The sequence below is a fragment of the Perognathus longimembris genome, chromosome 1 (genome assembly GCF_023159225.1).
Source record: "Perognathus longimembris pacificus isolate PPM17 chromosome 1, ASM2315922v1, whole genome shotgun sequence".
NCBI classification, from domain to species: Eukaryota; Metazoa; Chordata; class Mammalia; order Rodentia; family Heteromyidae; genus Perognathus; species Perognathus longimembris.
This window is the reverse complement of record NC_063161.1, coordinates 3,559,202-3,575,126: the sequence shown is the minus strand read 5'-3', so window position 1 is coordinate 3,575,126 and position 15,925 is coordinate 3,559,202. Positions and strand designations below refer to the sequence as shown.

The following is a 15,925-nucleotide window of genomic DNA, read 5'->3' as shown; positions in this document are numbered from 1 at the left end:
TCTGGCTGGCCTTGAATGTTGATCCTCCCTGTTTCTAGCTGAGATTATTGGTGTGAACCACCGTGCCTGGTCATTTGTTCTTTTTTTTTTTTAATGGAAGGAAACAGGCTCAGAGTGAGTTGGCAGGTATGAAGTGGTGCAGCTGGTACCTGGCATTGGCTGGGTGCCTTCTGCTGTAAACTCCTTCCTTCCCCTCCAGAGTCTGAAGCAAAGCCTCCGGCCACAAGAGTGAAGTGGCTGCATTGTTTCTAGTTTGCTCTTTATCTACCCCCTGCTAAAGTTAACACCAGTAGTGGTGTGATAACTCAGCAAACAGAACTCCTGCGTAGGGGGCTCGCAGCTGCATGCAGGCTTTCCTTATGGCTACATTTTTTTCTAGGGAGTGAATGGCAAGTGACTGATAGGGTGAAACTGTAGCTCATCCAGCCTGGGCCTTGGCCTGTGTGAAGACTGGGTGTTCAGAGGTAGAAATGGGTGCCCCAGAGGAGGTGTGGGGTCGCAGTGGACCAGGCCCCTTCTAGGACAGCACACCGTCTGGGTCGTGAACCTACCTCCTTGGGAGATGTCAGCGCTCTCCCTGCCTTTTAGAGTGTTGGGTTTACCTTAGATAAATGAGGAGTATTTGGTATTGCCTAAGGTCTTCCAGCTCTAAGCTTCTTCTGTTCCAGTTTCATCGGGAGTTTACGCCCTGACATCCCCCGTGGATCCTCCCGGGCTGTGCGGATGCTGGAGAAGCATTTGGACCCAGTTTGCTATTGACCAGCCTGTCATTAGGCATCAGGACGACCCGGGGCTGTGCGACGTCACGTCTGATGGACAGATTGTTGCACAGCGAATGCTGTAGTGTGAGTGGCAGCTTCTTGGTGAAATAGCGGGTATACTTGTTTACCATCCAGAGCCTCACTGGTGTTAGGACAGGTGCAAGACTGTACAATGTCAGCTTCCTTCTTCTGGAGGTAAAAGCAGTAGCCACTTCCTTGGGTTCCCGAGGATTAAACGAGATAATGAATATAAAGTCCTTAGAGTTTTCTCATGAATCTAGGGCTCTAAAAGTGATGTAATGAATGTCACTTCTTAAGTGAAGCTGTGACCTCAGCATTTGTTACTGATGGAATTGCTGTTTTCTTGGCTTTTTTTTGGGGGGGGGAGGGGGGTTCGGGCACTCTTGAGGCTTGAACTCAGGGCCTGGGCTCTGTCCCTGAGCTCCTTTTGCTCAATGCTAGCTAGCACTCTACCACTCGAGCCACAGTGCCACTTCCAGCTTTTTCTGTGATTTAGTTGGAGAAAAGAGTCTCAGACTTTTCTGCCTGTGCTGGCTTCAAATTGCAAGCCTCAGATCTCAGCCCCCTCAGTATCTAGTATTACAGGCATGAGCCGCCCACACCTAGCTTGCTGTTTTCTTGATTAGGGCCCATGTGTGCAATCAGTTTTGCTAGGGACATTAGTTTCTAGAAACTGGTGAGCACATTTGATTATTACAAAATAGGCACCTTTTCTATTGTAAGTAGCATGTGTTCAAATTCAAAGTTTATATTTTCTGTGAAGAAGGCAATTTATCTTGAAGTTCCATGCCTACTGGTGCTGGCTGAAATGACTTGTGGTTAAGTTGACACCTGTTGTGGGGTTGTGCTGGGAAGCCCTGTGGAATTGGGCAGCTGCTGTTGCTACGGAGGCGGCTGGCGGTTAGGGAGGGGTTTAGTAGTTGATATTAGTTCCGGAGGGGGTCTTGTAGGTGTTAACTAGTCCTGGAGGAGATCTTACAAGTGTTAACTAGTCATGGGTGGGGGGGTATCTTACAGCGACAACTAGTCCGAGAAGATATCTTACAGTTGCCAACTAGTGAGGGAAGAGGCCTAACAGCTAGTAACTAGTCAAGGAGGCACTCTTTCAGTTGGTAACTAGTTGTCCTGGAGTGCCTCTTGGCAAAGGGATAAAGGGATTTGCTTTGCTGGCTGTATGAAAGCAAGCTCCCTTCCTGTAGCGTGTCATTGTGAGTTGGACTGTTTGGTGATCACTTACTTGGTGCTAGCCGCTGAGGAAGCTGAGTGGGGCAATCTTAGTTACTGCATAGCTAGTTTTTTTGGCCAGGGGGTAGGAGGGGGTGGGGTTAGTTGGTCATGGGGCTTGAACTCAGGGCCTGGATACTGTCCATGAACTCTTTTTGCTCAAGGCTAATGCTCTACCACTTGGAGTCACAGCTCCACATCCCGTTTTCTGGTGGTTCATTGGAGATAAGAGTCTCACACTTTACTGCCTGGGCTGGCTTTGAGCCTCCTGAGTAGCTGGGATCACAGTGTGGGCCACTAGTGCCCTGCTGCATGACTAAAAAGAGCGTGGTTTCATTCCTGAGCAGAAAGCATCCTGGCAAGGCTTTCACTTTGGGCGTTGGATCAAAAGGACAGGAACTGCTTCAAGGACAGGCTCTGCCGTGGGGTTTGGTTTTGCATTCAGCAGTGCCAGCGGGTCCTTAGGAAACTCGGTTGCTAGGATGACTTGGCCTTGGGCCTGCCGGCTGGTGACGACACGGTCACCACGGAAACTCACGAGTGCACGTCTGTTGTCTGGAGCCCCGTTGGCTTGGAGGAGCGGAGTGTGAGATGGGAGCCGAATGCCAGAGGCGGGCGGGCTCACCAGCATTTCCAGGACCAGGCCGTGGATGGAAATCCCCCATTTGGACCTTGGTTTAAAAGCAAGGGGAGATCTGGGGTGCCGTCCAGGTTATTGTGAGCTTTGGCTCTGATCTATACACTGCTGGAAAGCAGGAAATGAGGTCATGTGGTGTTTATAAGGAACCGTGCTGGCTAAATATGGGCTGCAGCGTGGCTGCGGCTCCTCTGCCGAGCCCCCGAGCCCAGCGTGAGTGTCTCCGGCACTTCCCCGCTGGCCGCTTTGATCCATAAAGGCCACGTCATCGCCAGGCTAAGGGGCCCGTCTGCCTGCGTGGGAACCTGTTTTATGAGCCGTCTCTGGAGTCCGCCTGGCCTTCTGTCTGGTCTTCCTGCCCTGCCAGCAGTGCAAGCTCTCACCTGTAAGTGCTGTGAATGCAAGTGTGTGTGTGCGTGTGTGCGTGTGTACGTGTGCATGCATCCCTCGGGTACAAGGGCTTGAACTCATGGCCTGGGTGCTGTCCCTTAGCTTTTTCACCCAACGCTGGCTGGCGCTCTGTCACTTGAGCTACACCTCCACGTCCAGCTTTTTGGTGGTTCATTGGAGATAGCAGTCTCATGGACATTCCTACCTGGGCTGGCTGTGAACCGTAATCCCACTTGTCAGCCTTCCGAATAGCTAGAACGGCAGGCCTGGCCACCGGTGCGCAGCTTCTCGTGGGACCATTGGAATCACTTGAATTTGGAGTTAAGCATGTACAGTCTAGGAGAGTTTCGTTTCTTCTTGCTTTCTTGCAGGTGTGTAAGTAAGTGTGCTGTTAGGTTTAGATTATCTATGCAAGTATGTGGAGAGCCTAAGCCGTCTGCAGGACCTGAAGGAGCTGAGACTTCAGTGCTGAGCGGAGGGGACCGCGCAGAGCACGCGGCGGAAGTCCCGGCTGACTGCCGCAAGGCTGTTGTAATTGTTGTGTAGGGAAGAGCAGGCAGGAGGGAATGCCTGTTCTGAAGCCATAGCTCGGGGGGGTGGGGGGATCTTTCCGGGAGGACAGCAGGGGCTCCCCTTGCTCTGCCCTGCAGGAGGCATTGCATAGGAGAGGCAGCCAGCCTTGTCCCCAGGAAGCCCGGCCTGCTGGCAGGTCCTGGTTGTGGTTGGTAAGGCCGGGCAGTGGTTGGTGAAGTCGGTCACGGAAGGCTCATGGCTGGGGACCCACAGTTGCTTCTGTTCTGCAGCAGAGAGGGACTATAGCCTATGGTGGAAAACTTTGGCATTTGTTACTGCTCGGAAAATTTCTAGAAACATCTAGATTAAAAAGTCCAGCGTGGGCTTGCCTTGTCTGATGGGCAGTGACTCTAGAGGGGCGGGGGATGGAGTTGGGGTGGTGGCCGGCCTGCCTCGCCAGCCTTGCTCCTCCGGCAGGGCTTCCCCCACGAGCCTCCCCCTCTTGGTCTGGGGCTTCTTAGCATGGGGAGGAGTCGGCTGCCGTGGCCGCAGAGCCCTCGGGGCCTTTGATGGGAGCGGGCAGCCGTGCACCAGGCTTTCGGGATCTCCGGAGTCCCATTCAGCCGTCTAACCTGGCGAATACAGCCTGGCGGCTGGAGCCCAGAAAGAAGAAAGTGTGCAGACTTGAGTGCGGGTTAGGAGGTGGCAGAGCCCCATGCCAGCGACCTGCTGACCCCCCCCCCCCCCAGGACGCACGGAGCCTGCGTGCTGACAGGTCTGCTGTGCTCCCGGTGGGTTTTGTTTCTTAGGAAAGAGCCTGCAGCCCAGGTTGGCCTTGAGTTCAGGACCACCCCTTCCCCAGCCTCCTAGTGCTGTGATCACCGGTGTGCACCCCTAGGCCTGGCAGTGCTTCCGCTGTTCACAGCTTTCACATGATAAAAAGCTGTGTGCACAGCCACTTGTCCTGAACCAGGGACCTAGGTAAAAAGATGGGTGCTAGAATTCTGACCATGAGTGTAAATAGTATGCGTGGAGCCGAGGGGAGAGGCGGACTGGTGGATTGGCACGGGCTGCCAAGGTGCCTGGCTGGTTCACTTGCTCTCCGAAAGACACTAGCTTACCTAGACCTGATGGTTCTTCTTTTTCTTTTTTTGGGGGCCAGTCCTGGGGCTTGGACTCAGGGCCTGAGCTCTGTCCCTGGCTTCTTTTTGCTCAAGGCTAGCACTCTGCCACTTGAGCCACAGCGCCACCTCTGGCCTTTTCTATGTATGTGGTGCTGGGGAATCGAACCCAGGGCTTCATGTCTGCGAGGCAAACACTCTCCCGCTGCCTAGGCCATAGTCCCAGACTGCACTTATGGTTCTTTAGGTTGGATTTCAGCTGGCAGCAGAGGGCAGGCCTGGCACTGACTTGGACACTGTTGGTATGGAGGGGCAGCAGGCCCTCCTCACAGCCCCTTCGTGGTGCCTCAGGGAGCCCCCCCTTCCTTAGAGAAGCTGGGCGCTGGCTTTCCCTTGCCAGGCCTTGTGCTTTCCTTCCTCCCTCCTGTGCCGTCTGTGTCCATGTTCGCTGGGTGCTCTTCTGAGTGGTTTCTTCAGAGACATTTCCAGAATGAGCTGGGTGCTGTAGCCAAGGTCACGAGGATCATGGTTTGAAGCTAGCCTGGGAAAAACGGACTGGAGACCTCATCTCAATGAGTAAGGCAGGCGTGCTGGTGGGCACCTGTGACTCCAGACATGGGTGAAGCGCTGGGTGGGAGGATCTTGATCTGAGGGCAGCCTCACACCGTGTCTGAAAAAATACCCGAAGTGAAAAATAGCTAAGGGCCTGCTTTCCCGCTAAGCCCGAGGCCCTGGCAAACCCAGCGCCTCGAAAAAGAGAAAGAAAAGGACTTTGTGGTGTGCTGCAGATAGCAGACCCCCCGCCAGCGTTGCTCGGGGTCAGCAGTGGTGGGGAGGGCGTCGCTCGGGGTCAGCCGCGGCGGGGGGGGGGGGGTGTTGCTCAGGGTCAGCGGCGGGGGGGGGGTGTCGCTCGGGGTCAGCCGCGGGGGGGGCGTTGCTCGAGGTCAGCCGCGGTGTGGGGGGGGGGCGTTGCTCGGGGTCAGCGGCGGGGGGGGTGTCGCTCGGGGTCAGCCGCGGCGGGGGGGGGGGGGCGTTGCTCGGGGTCAGCCGCGGGGGGGGGGGGCGTTGCTCGGGGTCAGCCGCGGCGGGGGGGGGGGCGTTGCTCGAGGTCAGCCGCGGCGGGGGGGGGGGGGGGCGTTGCTCGGGGTCAGCCGCGGCGGGGGGGGGGGGCGTTGCTCGGGGTCAGCCGCGGTGGGGGGGGGCGGCGTTGCTCGGGGTCAGCCGCGGGGGGGGCGTTGCTCGGGGTCAGCCGCGGTGGGGGGGGGTTGTCGCTCGGGGTCAGCCGTGGCGGGGGGGGGGTTGTCGCTCGGGGTCAGCCGCGGCGGGGGGGGTGTTGCTCGGGGTCAGCCGCGGCGGGGGGGGGGGGGGATTGTCGCTCGGGGTCAGCCGCGGTGTGGGGGGGGGTTGTCGCTCGGGGTCAGCTGCGGTGGGGGGGTGTCGCTCAGGGTCAGCCGCGGCAGGGGGGGGGATTGTCGCTCGAGGTCAGCCGCGGTGGGGGGGGTGTCGCTCGGGGTCAGCCGCGGTGGGGGGATTGTCGCTCGGGGTCAGCCACGGTGGGGGGGGGGGATTGTCGCTCGGGGTCAGGCGCGGCGGGGGGGGGGGGCGTCGTCGGGGTCAGCCACGGTGGGGGGGCGTCGCTTGGGGTCAGCCGCGGCGGGGGGGGGGTGTTGCTCGGGGTCAGCCGCGTGGGGGGGGCGTCGCTCGGGGTCAGCCGCGGTGGGGAGGGCCCCGGTGCGCACGCCGCCTGGAGCTGCTGTCCTCCAGGTGCTGGAGTCTCCCCGGGCACGCGGGGCCTTTGCTTCCCCCCTTCCCGGGCAGCAGTAAAACGCCTGCCCGAGCCATGGAAGTTGCTTGTGACTAGCGTCTCTCTTCAGGATTCACAGATGGATTCAGTGGAAAAGACGAGCAACAGAAGTGAACAGAAGTCGAGGTAGGCCGTGCGCTCACGCGTCGGTTCCGGCCACGCTGGCTTCCTGGCTGCCCGGTGACTCAGATGGGAGGCCAGGGGGGACGGGGCGTGCCCCGCGCCCCGCCGCAGCCTAGAATCGGCCCTTCCAGAAAGCTGCTTCTGCGAGGGCGGCGGCCTTGCCCGCGGCACCCCGGGAGCGGGCGAGGCGGGAGGGCGGTGGGTGCAGGGCCGTAGCAGGGGGCGCTGCCGTCTCCCGGCTCTGTGACTCGCTGCTGGCTCGGTGGGGCCCTGGGGCAGCGCAGCGCAGGCGGGCGCGGAGCAGCCTTCCTGGGACCCGGCGGGCAGGCGCCGGAAGCACCCGACAGCACCCACGCCTCCAGGGTGGGCTGTTCTCCGCCCCTTTGTCTTGACTAGGAAGTTTCTGAAAAGCCTCATCCGGAAGCAGCCGCAGGAGCTGCTGCTGGTCATCGGGACGGGCGTGAGCGCCGCCGTGGCCCCCGGCATCCCCGCGCTCTGCTCCTGGAGAAGCTGCATCGAGGCCGTCATCGAGGCGGCCGAGCAGCTGGAGGTGCTGCACCCCGGGGACGTGGCCGAGTTCCGCAGGAAGGTGATGAAGGACCGGGACCTGCTGGTCGTGGCCCATGACCTGATCCGGAAGATGTCTCCTGTGAGTGTCGCCCGTGGCTCCGGGTCTGGGCCGGAGTGGGGGAGGCGGAGCTGAGCTGCGCGGAGGCGCGCGGCTCCTGGCAGGGCCGGGCCGATGGAGGAGCCCCTCGGGCTGTGGACTCCTCAGCTGGGCCACCGGCGCAGCCTGCGCCTCCCAGGCTTGGTGAACGAGGCTGGCTCTGCAAGGTTTGCCTGCGGTGCCGGGGGGGGGGGGGGTGGCGGGGGGGGGGTGGCGGGGGGAGGGGGAGCAGCTGCTCAGGACCACAGACAGCGGTCCCGGAGCAGCTGGCTGGCTCCCAGCCTTGGATGGAGCAGAGCCGGCGGTGGCCTGGCCACCCCGCCCGTGGGTCTGGGCACAAGAGACTGGGAAGCCAGTGTGGTGGTCGCAGGCACAGGCTGCCCCCAGTTTTCCGTGTGCATTGAAGAAGCATGGTGGGTGGAAGGCAGGGAGGGTGGGGACGAGGCTGCCCCCACGAGGAACCGGAACTGCGTGGCTTCGGTGAGGAGGCCACTGTGGCTCTCCCACCGAGGCCTGGGTTGGCAGCCTGGAAGCATGCGTCCCTTGACAGTGCTGGGGACCTGGGGCCGTTGTCTTCACCCACAGCGGGAGTGCCCAGCAAGGGCTGTCGGTGAGGGACGGCTCCCCCCGCAGGGCAGCCCTTGCCAAACCCGGCCTGCTGCTTGTGTTTGTGAATGAAGTCTGGGGGTCATGGCCGCACCTCCTAGTGGCTCTTGCTCGCGGCAGCTGCCCTGCCCCCTGCTGGGTGGGGTAGTTGTAGTAGAGGCGGGGTGACCCCAGGCCCTTAGTGTGCAGGAAGAGGGGCGAGCTGGGGGCCCCTGGTCCCTCCCTCCGGGGGGGCTCTGCGAAGCTCCTGCTGGGTGGCGCGGCGCGCGCTGACTCTCGCTCGCTCTCTCTCCCCAGCGCACCGGTGACGCCAAGCCCAACTTCTTCCAGGACTGCCTGATGGAGGTGTTCGACAGCCTGGAGCAGCACATCCAGCACCCGGCCGTGCTGCAGTCCATCCTCAGCCTGATGGACAGAGGCACCATGGTGCTGACCACCAACTACGACAACCTGCTGGAGATCTTCGGGCAGCAGCAGAACAAGCCCATGGAGTCGCTGGACCTGAAGGACAAGTCGAAGGTAGGGCGGGGCGGGCACCCGTGGGTGCGGCGACTCCCCGGGCAGGCCGCGAGCCCACCCACGGGGCAGCAGAGCGCTCCGTCCTAAACCAAGCGCCGCTCTTGCTTTCCCGTCGGCCCTGGCGGCTGCGTGGTCTCCTGTGCTCGCTGGGGGAAGTGGGGATGTAAATAACAGACCGGCCGCCGGTGGCTCGCGCCTGCCATCTCGCTGCTCAGGAGGCTGAGATCTGAGGATCCCAGTTCAAAGCCAGCCAGGGCAGGAAAGCTCGTGAGACTCTTATCGCTAATCAACCACCAGAAAACTGGAAGTGGAGCTGTGGCTCAAAGGGCTAGCCTTGAGAGAAAAAGGCCAGTGACAGTGCCCAGGCCCTGGGTTCAAGCTACATGACCGACAAACAATAATAATAATGAACAATAAAGAAAAGCAAGATACCACAATCGTCTTTTTTTTTTTTTTTTTTTTTTGCCAGTCCTGGGCCTTGAACTCAGGGCCTGAGCACTGTCCCTGGCTTCTTTTTGCTCAAGGCCAGCACTCTGTCACCTGAGCCACAGCGCCACTTCTGGCCGTTATCTATATACGTGGTGCTGGGGAATCGAACCCAGGGCTTCATGTATACGAGGCAAGCACTCTACCACTAGGCCACATTCCCAGCCCAAGATACCGCAATCTTACTACAGGGTCTCACCGTGTAGCCCAGGCTGGCCTCAAATTTGAGACCTTCCAGCCTCAACCTCCCAGGTGCTAGAATTATAGGCACGCACCACCACATCTGGTTTTCATTAAACCAGTGAACTGTTTTTCAAAGTATGAAACTTCTCTTTGTTCTTTCTTTGTTCCCCTCAAGGCTAGCATTCTCCCACTCGAGCCACAGCTCTGCTTCCAGCTTTCTTTGGTAGCTTAGTGGAGATAAGAGGCTCACTGACTTTCCCACCTGGGCTGGCTTTGAACTGCTTTGAACCCAGATCTTAGCTTCCTGTGTAGCTTGGATGACAGTACCCTAAGACTAAGTTACCGTCGGTACCTGCTTTTCTTGTTAGCTTATTTTTACTGTCTTAATGCCGCAGAGGTATTTTATGTGCTTCTGTCTCTGCGTTCCTGGAGAAGTGTCAGAACCTAAGGTGGGAAGAGTGAGAGCTAGATTGTGCCCAGCCGCTTTGTGGGAATGCCCGCTTCCCATCGCTGGCTGCTAGTGGGCTTTTAAAAAGCCAGTGAGAGGTCCGTCACCCACTGGATGGGTGGAACCCTTCCCTGCGATTTCCACGCGGGCGCACGGTCTGGTTTTCTTGGCTGCTGTGTATTTGTTCTCGTGTGGGTTAGGGGTGACCCCGGCCGCCGGGCCGCTCCTCGCGGCGTGGGTGTGTGCTGGCCACGGCCCTGAGGAGCGAGCGAGCGTGCCAAGCTCTGCGTGGAGCCCAGGGGGTGCTGGTGCCCCAAGTGATGCAAGCGTGACGGCTCCCGAGACGGGCCCCGTGCCACGAAGCCGCCCTCCCTCCCGCCGGCCGGGCCCAGGCGGGCAGGCGCTCCCTCCGAGAGGCCCGGGGGGCGGCGGGGGGCGGCGGGGGGACCCGTGCCCGGAGCCTGCCGCAGCGCTGCTCCCTGACAGCGGCCGGTGAGAGCCGTGCCGACGCGCGGAGCTCCTCCCTAGCCCGCCGCCTGCCTCCCGCGTGTGTCTGACAGGTTCTTCAGTGGGCCAGGGGCCACATCAAGTACGGGGTTCTGCACATCCACGGCCTCTACACCGACCCCTGCGGCATGGTCCTGGACCCCTCGGGCTACAAGGACGTCACCCAGGACCCGGAAGTCATGGTACGGCCGCCTTGGGTCCCTCCTTGGGGAGCGTGGTCGCCAGCTGCGTGGCGGCCATGTTGGTGGCGTCCTGGCCACGTCGCGCAGCTCCTGGGCCAGGGCGTCCGTCGTCCTCTGCGGCAGCCCCGGCTCAGGGCCTGCGTGTGTCAGGAAGGCGCCTCCGGTCGGCCACGGTGCCGGGCGGAGTCCAGGCCCAGTGCCGAGGCCCAGCCCGGCCCCGCCCGTGGGCTGACTGGGTGCTGGGGGAGAGGCCCTGTGGCCCCCCGAAGCACGGAAACCCCGCCCGTTCCCGCCCCGCCCTGCCGAGCAGCCGCCTCCGCCCGGAACCCGCCTCCCGCACTCAGCTCCCCAAACGCGGCCCCTCCCTGCGGCCCGGCGCCCGGCCTGGCGCGCCTGAAGCGTGCGCCTCGGTGCCCGGGACTGGGCTCAGGAGGCGGCCTCGCACAGGCCAGCCCCGCTATGCCCGACCTGGCCCCCGCGCCCCAGGCCCCTGCCCGCCCGTGTCCCACGGGAGCGGGTCCGGGCTTCGGGCACTGCGCGGTCCCCCGCGGAGCCGGTGCCGCCCTGGCCCGGGCCTCGGCCTGCTGGCAGACGAGCGCCCGGGCTGACCTGGGCAGCGTGTGCCGCGTGCACACCGGGAGGCCTTCGGGGAGCCTGGGAGGGGACGTGCAGAAGCCCCCCCCCCCCCCCCCCGTGAGGCCGCGTTGTACTCACGAGCGCCCGTCTCGGCTCCTCAGGAGGTCCTGCAGGACCTGTACCGCACCAAGTCTTTCCTGTTCGTGGGCTGCGGGGAGACGCTGCGCGACCAGATATTCCAAGCGCTCTTCCTCTACTCGGTGCCCAACAAGGTGGACCTGGAGCACTTCATGCTGGTGCTCAAGGAGCACGAGGACCACTTCTTCAAGCACCAGGCCGACATGCTTCTGCACGGGATCAAGGTGGTGTCGTACGGGGACCATTTTGACCACTTCCCGGGATACGTGCAGGACCTGGCCACCCAGATCTGCAAGCAGCGGAGTCCGGGTGAGGGGCCTTCGCTTCCCTTCCGAGAGCACAGTTTGGGGGGGCTTTTCACTGGTCCCCTCTCCCCTTGGTTACATCTCACACGTCAGGACATTCACCAGTCTGGTAATTAGCTTAAAAATGCGCCTTCAGCTGGGCTGGGGTGGCTCACCCCTGTCATCCTGGCTGCTCAGGAGGCTGCGACCTGAGGGTCAGGGTTTGAAGCCAGTCCAGGCAGAAACGTCGGTGAGAATCTCATCTCCAATAAACTACTCAGAAAAAGCCAGAACTGGTGCTGTGGCTAGAACACTAGCCTTAAGCACAAAGAGGCTTAGGAAGAGCACTCAGGCACTGAGTTCAAGCCCAGGATCAGCAAACAAATAACAAATAAATGAGGCTGCGCTTTGAGGCTCAGGCCTTTAACCTCAGCTGCTAGAAAGTGGACGTAGGGGGAGTTGCGCTCACGGCTAACCCAGGCTAAAAGTCCTTGGGCCCCATCTCGGTCAGTAGGCCAGGTATGTCGGTACATGCCTGTCTGCGATCCTAGCTACAGCAGGCTGTAGGCCGGAGGATCGCATTCTCAGCCTGGCCCCAAGACTATACTAAAGAAAAAATAACGCAAAAAAAGGCTAAAAGTATGACTCACGTAGTGTCGCCTGCCTCGCAAGCACAAGGCCCAGTTCAGACCCTAGAAAAAGCAAACATGCTTCTGTAAGTTAAAAGCGTGAGAGCGGGGTCAGTGGTTAGGCAGTGGCACTCTAGCTGTGTACGTACACGGTACACTCGCTGTTCATGTTTCTGCTTACTTTAACCAAGAAACAAAAAAGTTGCCAGGAGGTTTTTATCAGCTGTGAAATTTAAAACCTGCAGCCTGCTGCTGTTTCATTTCTACCACAGTTGCCTCCTGCCTGCCTGCCTGCCTTCCTCCCTCCCTCCCTCCCTCCTTCCCTCCCTCCCTCCTTCCCTCCCTCCCTTTCTTCCTTCCTTTCTCCCTCCCTGCCTTCCTTCCTTCCTTCCTCTCTGCCTTCCTTCCTTCCTTCCTCTCTGCCTTCCTTCCTTCCTCTCTGCCTTCCTGCCCGCCTCTCTTCCTTGACTTTCTTGAAAGCCTGTTAGTATTGGTGCTTGAACTCGGGGCCTTGCGTTCTCACTGGGCTTTTCTGCTCAAGACTGGTGCTACGCCATTGGAGCCGAGCTCCTCCCCTGGCTTTTGGCTGGCTAGTGGGAGGTGGGCGTCACGGTCCGTCCGGGCTGCTCCCCGCTGCCATCCTCGGCCCCCAGCCTGCGTCGCTTGGGTCACAAGTGTGAACCTTGGCATCTGGCCTTTGCTGTTTGAACTTTTAAAGTGCACATGAGCGCGGTGCCCCGTCTTCCTGAGAGTCCCCCCTCCGCCCCCCTCCCGGTGTGGGTGCGTCTGCCAGGCCTGGCGAGATGGCCGCCCACACCCCCGGTCACGGGGGCCCCTGGGGCTTCGTGGCGTTGAGTCTGGGTCCTGAAACAGACGGCAGCCGGGTGGAAGGTCACGAGCCGACTGCCCTTTTGCGGTAACAGGGCGGCGGTGCCCCTCGCTCCCCCGGCCGAGTGAGGCTGGCCTGCAGCGCGGCTCTGGCGGTCAGGCTGAGCCGCACCGGCGGGCGGCGGGCGGCGGCGTGGGGCCGCCCCGCCCTCGGCGGGCTTTCTAACGGCAGTGGGAGTGTGGAGCTGGAGTCGGCTCGGCGTGGCGTGTCCGGGCGGGCGGGACACCGGTGCTGGCCTGGCAGCGTCCAGGGCCCTGCTCAGTGGCTCCCGGCGCCGGGGGCCTCACAGGCAGCGACCACCCCCCCGCCCGAGCCCCTCGTCCTGCCCCCAGGACCCCCGGGGTGGAGTGTGAGGAGTTCCTAGGGGCTCCTGAGGGTGCGGCTGTGGCCGCCCCCCACCCAGACCCCTTCCCAGGCCCCGGACGCCGCCAGGGGCCCGGGAGGTCGCGTGGGCTTAGCCCGTGACCCTTGCGAGTGGGGAGGGCGTTGTTGCGCTCGCGGCGTGGCTCCTGGTCGCAGAGAAGGCCCGCCGGGGATGGCAGCGCCGTGGCTGGGGGACGCGCATGCTCCGTGCGCCGCCGGCCGCAGGTGCTTCCCGCGTCGCTGTGCCCTTGCGTGGCGCAGGAGGCGACCGGGCCCGGGTCCGCAGCCCGCGCCACTGTCCCCCTCCCCCGAGGGCCCAGAGGGCTCCACACGGGGGCCTCGCGCCCTCACCCGGCCGCCCCTCTCCCGCCCAGGCGGCTTCAAGCCACCATCTTGAGGCCTCCCCTCCCGCGCGGCTAGGGTGGCACGCGAGCCCTGCCCCGCCCTCACCGCTGTGCTTCCTTCCAGATGCCGAGCGAGTGGACAGCACCACGCTGCTAGGTGAGGCCGGGCGGTGCGTGTCGGGTTCCCCTGGGGTTCGGTGTCCTCCATGCGGGTTTGTAAAGCCGGAGGCTCTTCTGTGACGTAGCGGCGTGGGTTCCCCAGAGCGCGTGATGCCTTGGATGAGGCCGGCCCCTCCCCCTCCCCTCCCCTCCCCCCTCCCCTCCCCTCTCCTCCCCTCTCCTCCCCTCCGCTGCCCAGCTCGGTCTGTGCTTGAACCAAGATGGTCGGGGGTGGAGCGAGGCTCTGCGTGCGCAGCACCCGGCGCAGGCGCGGTCCCCAGCCCGCGGCCCCATTGCAGCGCCCGCTCCCATGCTCCCATGCTTCCATGCCCCCATGCTTCCATGCTCCCATGCTTCCATGCTCCCATGCTCCCATGCCCCCATGCCCCCATGCCCGCGCTGCCTTTGTTCTGGTTTCGGTGCCGCCCTGGCTTGGCCCTGGCCGGGCTGCCGTCCAGGAGCCGCTCCGCTCAGCAGAGCCACAGCTCCGCCTCGGCCTTTATTCTGCTGCTCAGAAGTCAGAGACTCGGGCCGCGGCAAGCCGTGAGGCTTTCCTCAAAAAATAAAACTAAAACTAAGGCGGAAACGCGTGTGTTCACACGCAGGTGCCGCGTGTCAGGACTGCGCAAAGAGGAAGATGGAGAAGAATGGAATGGAAGTTTCAAAGAGACCCCGATCCTCCGACGCGGGTACTGTGCTGCTGGGGAGCCGCATCCGCTCTGTCTTGCCGGGGGTGTCCTGACTGCTACCCCTGCTGCCACGGGGGTCCCCGTTTAGAATATGTTCAAGGGAGCACATCCCGGCAGAACCCCCCCCCCCCCCCCCCCGCCGCGTGCGCACCCCTCGTGGGTCAGCAGGGCTGGGGACCTCGCCTCACACCAAGGTGGCCGCAGCCGGCATGTTCCGTGTGCAGAGAAGGCGCGGCCTGTGGCGCCTCGTGGAGGGTCTCGACCCCGGGCCCCTAAGAGGCAGTGGGACAGTGTGACGTGGTCCCCCCCCACCCCCGCGTGAGCGTGTGTCCAGCTGACGTGGTTCCCCCCCCGCCCCCGCGTGAGCAGCTGACGTTCCCCCCCCCCCGCGTGAGCGCGTGTCCAGCTGCCGTGGTTCCCCCCCCCCCCGCGTGAGCGCGTGTCCAGCTGACGTGGTCCCCCCCCCCCGCGTGAGCGCGTGTCCAGCTGAAGGTTGGTGTTTTGCTTCCGCAGATGATGCTGGCGGGTCTTGAGATCTTTAAAGCCATCGCCAGGCTGCCACGCGAAGCCGCTTCTGCGCCCGCAGTGCTGTCCGTGTCCACGCCATCAGGAGCCCGCCGCCAGGGCCCCCTCCCCCCACGCGCCCCTCAGTGGGGCCTGCGGGCGGCTCCGAGGTGACACAATCAGGGACACCGCAAGGACTCCGGGCCAGCTACCTCAGGGACCGAGGCTGCAGGAGGGGGACGCCCGTGGTCCCCATTGCCACGCCACGCGCTGCCCCGGCCGGGGCGGGCGGTTCCCTCTGCAGGCGAGCGCGAAGACCGGCCAAGCCGAGAGCCGCGGCGCGGATGCCGGACCGGCTGCTTCCCCGTGGGGACGCGTTGCCTAGTGTAGGAAACCAGGATGTTCCCCCATTGCTAAATATAGAGAGCGCGCCTCCAGGCGCTGGGGGCCCGCGAATGCTGCGTGGTTTTTCTAAGCCCTGACCGGACATCCTCTGGAATTCGGACGCTGCCCTAACTTCTGAAGAAATGACAGGTCTGCCTGTTGGTGCAGAGTCCAGACAGCCAGAGGCCTTTCCAGAAGAGGAGCGGAGTGTGCCAGGCCATGATGAGACTGACAAGGGAGGGGCACCAGGGGGCACGAGACCAGGTGGAGTCTGAGTTCGAAGCTCCCCACATCTCGCTGCTGTGGTGGCCCAGTCTTTGTCCTCTGACGGCCCGTGCCGCCCCCTGGTGGCTCACGGAGAGGCTTGCGGGACCCGCGCACGGAGAGCTCTGCGCTGTGCCCGGGGCTGCCACCATTGTGCCAGGGGCCTCCTGGAAGTGCAGGACCTAAGACGAAGCCGCCTCTGAAATCAAGTCCTGCAGGGTTTTAAGTTGCGGCCGCAGTCTTGGATGAGACACCCCCATAGCTACAGGAAAGTTAGGCACAGGAAACCGAAGCTGGGGCGTACGGGGCATGGGTCAAGCCAGAGGTGTGCAGAAGGTCCTCCTGCTGCTCCTTTTATGTCACTCGGGTTATAAATAAAATTTTAACGTTGACCCTGCATGTTCACATTCCTTCAGCTACGGCAAGGTTTTGAAGAAGCCTTAGTATTAACTGAGAGTTTTTTAGCCTGAGTTGCCACCTATTTCTGAGATAAGTTACAATTTTAAGAAG

The 15,925-nt window shown here is 62.1% G+C and overlaps 2 protein-coding genes across 3 annotated transcripts in view; both read left to right on the top strand.

Annotated features, from left to right (window-relative positions):
• The window catches only part of Upk3a (uroplakin 3A), a 26,138-nt gene extending 16,163 nt beyond the window's left edge, over positions 1–9,975 (top strand). Inside the window, exons 7-8 of the mRNA XM_048354059.1 lie at positions 5,293–5,298; positions 9,964–9,975. The gene's annotated coding sequence lies outside the window, so the exon portion shown is untranslated. The remainder of the gene's footprint in view (positions 1–5,292; positions 5,299–9,963) is intronic.
• Fam118a (family with sequence similarity 118 member A) overlaps positions 1–15,772 on the top strand; it is an 18,840-nt gene extending 3,068 nt beyond the window's left edge. The window contains exons 3-10 of one of the 2 annotated variants that reach the window (XM_048354037.1): positions 6,539–6,597; positions 6,991–7,243; positions 8,165–8,386; positions 10,064–10,192; positions 10,930–11,215; positions 13,540–13,572; positions 14,180–14,263; positions 14,777–15,772. In XM_048354037.1, the coding sequence (XP_048209994.1) occupies positions 6,551–6,597; positions 6,991–7,243; positions 8,165–8,386; positions 10,064–10,192; positions 10,930–11,215; positions 13,540–13,572; positions 14,180–14,263; positions 14,777–14,796 (1,074 nt within the window). In that variant the 5' untranslated portion in view covers positions 6,539–6,550 and the 3' untranslated portion in view covers positions 14,797–15,772. The remainder of the gene's footprint in view (positions 1–6,538; positions 6,598–6,990; positions 7,244–8,164; positions 8,387–10,063; positions 10,193–10,929; positions 11,216–13,539; positions 13,573–14,179; positions 14,264–14,776) is intronic. The other variant, XM_048354028.1, reaches the window with a different exon arrangement.
• The last annotated feature ends 153 nt before the right edge of the window (positions 15,773–15,925 follow it).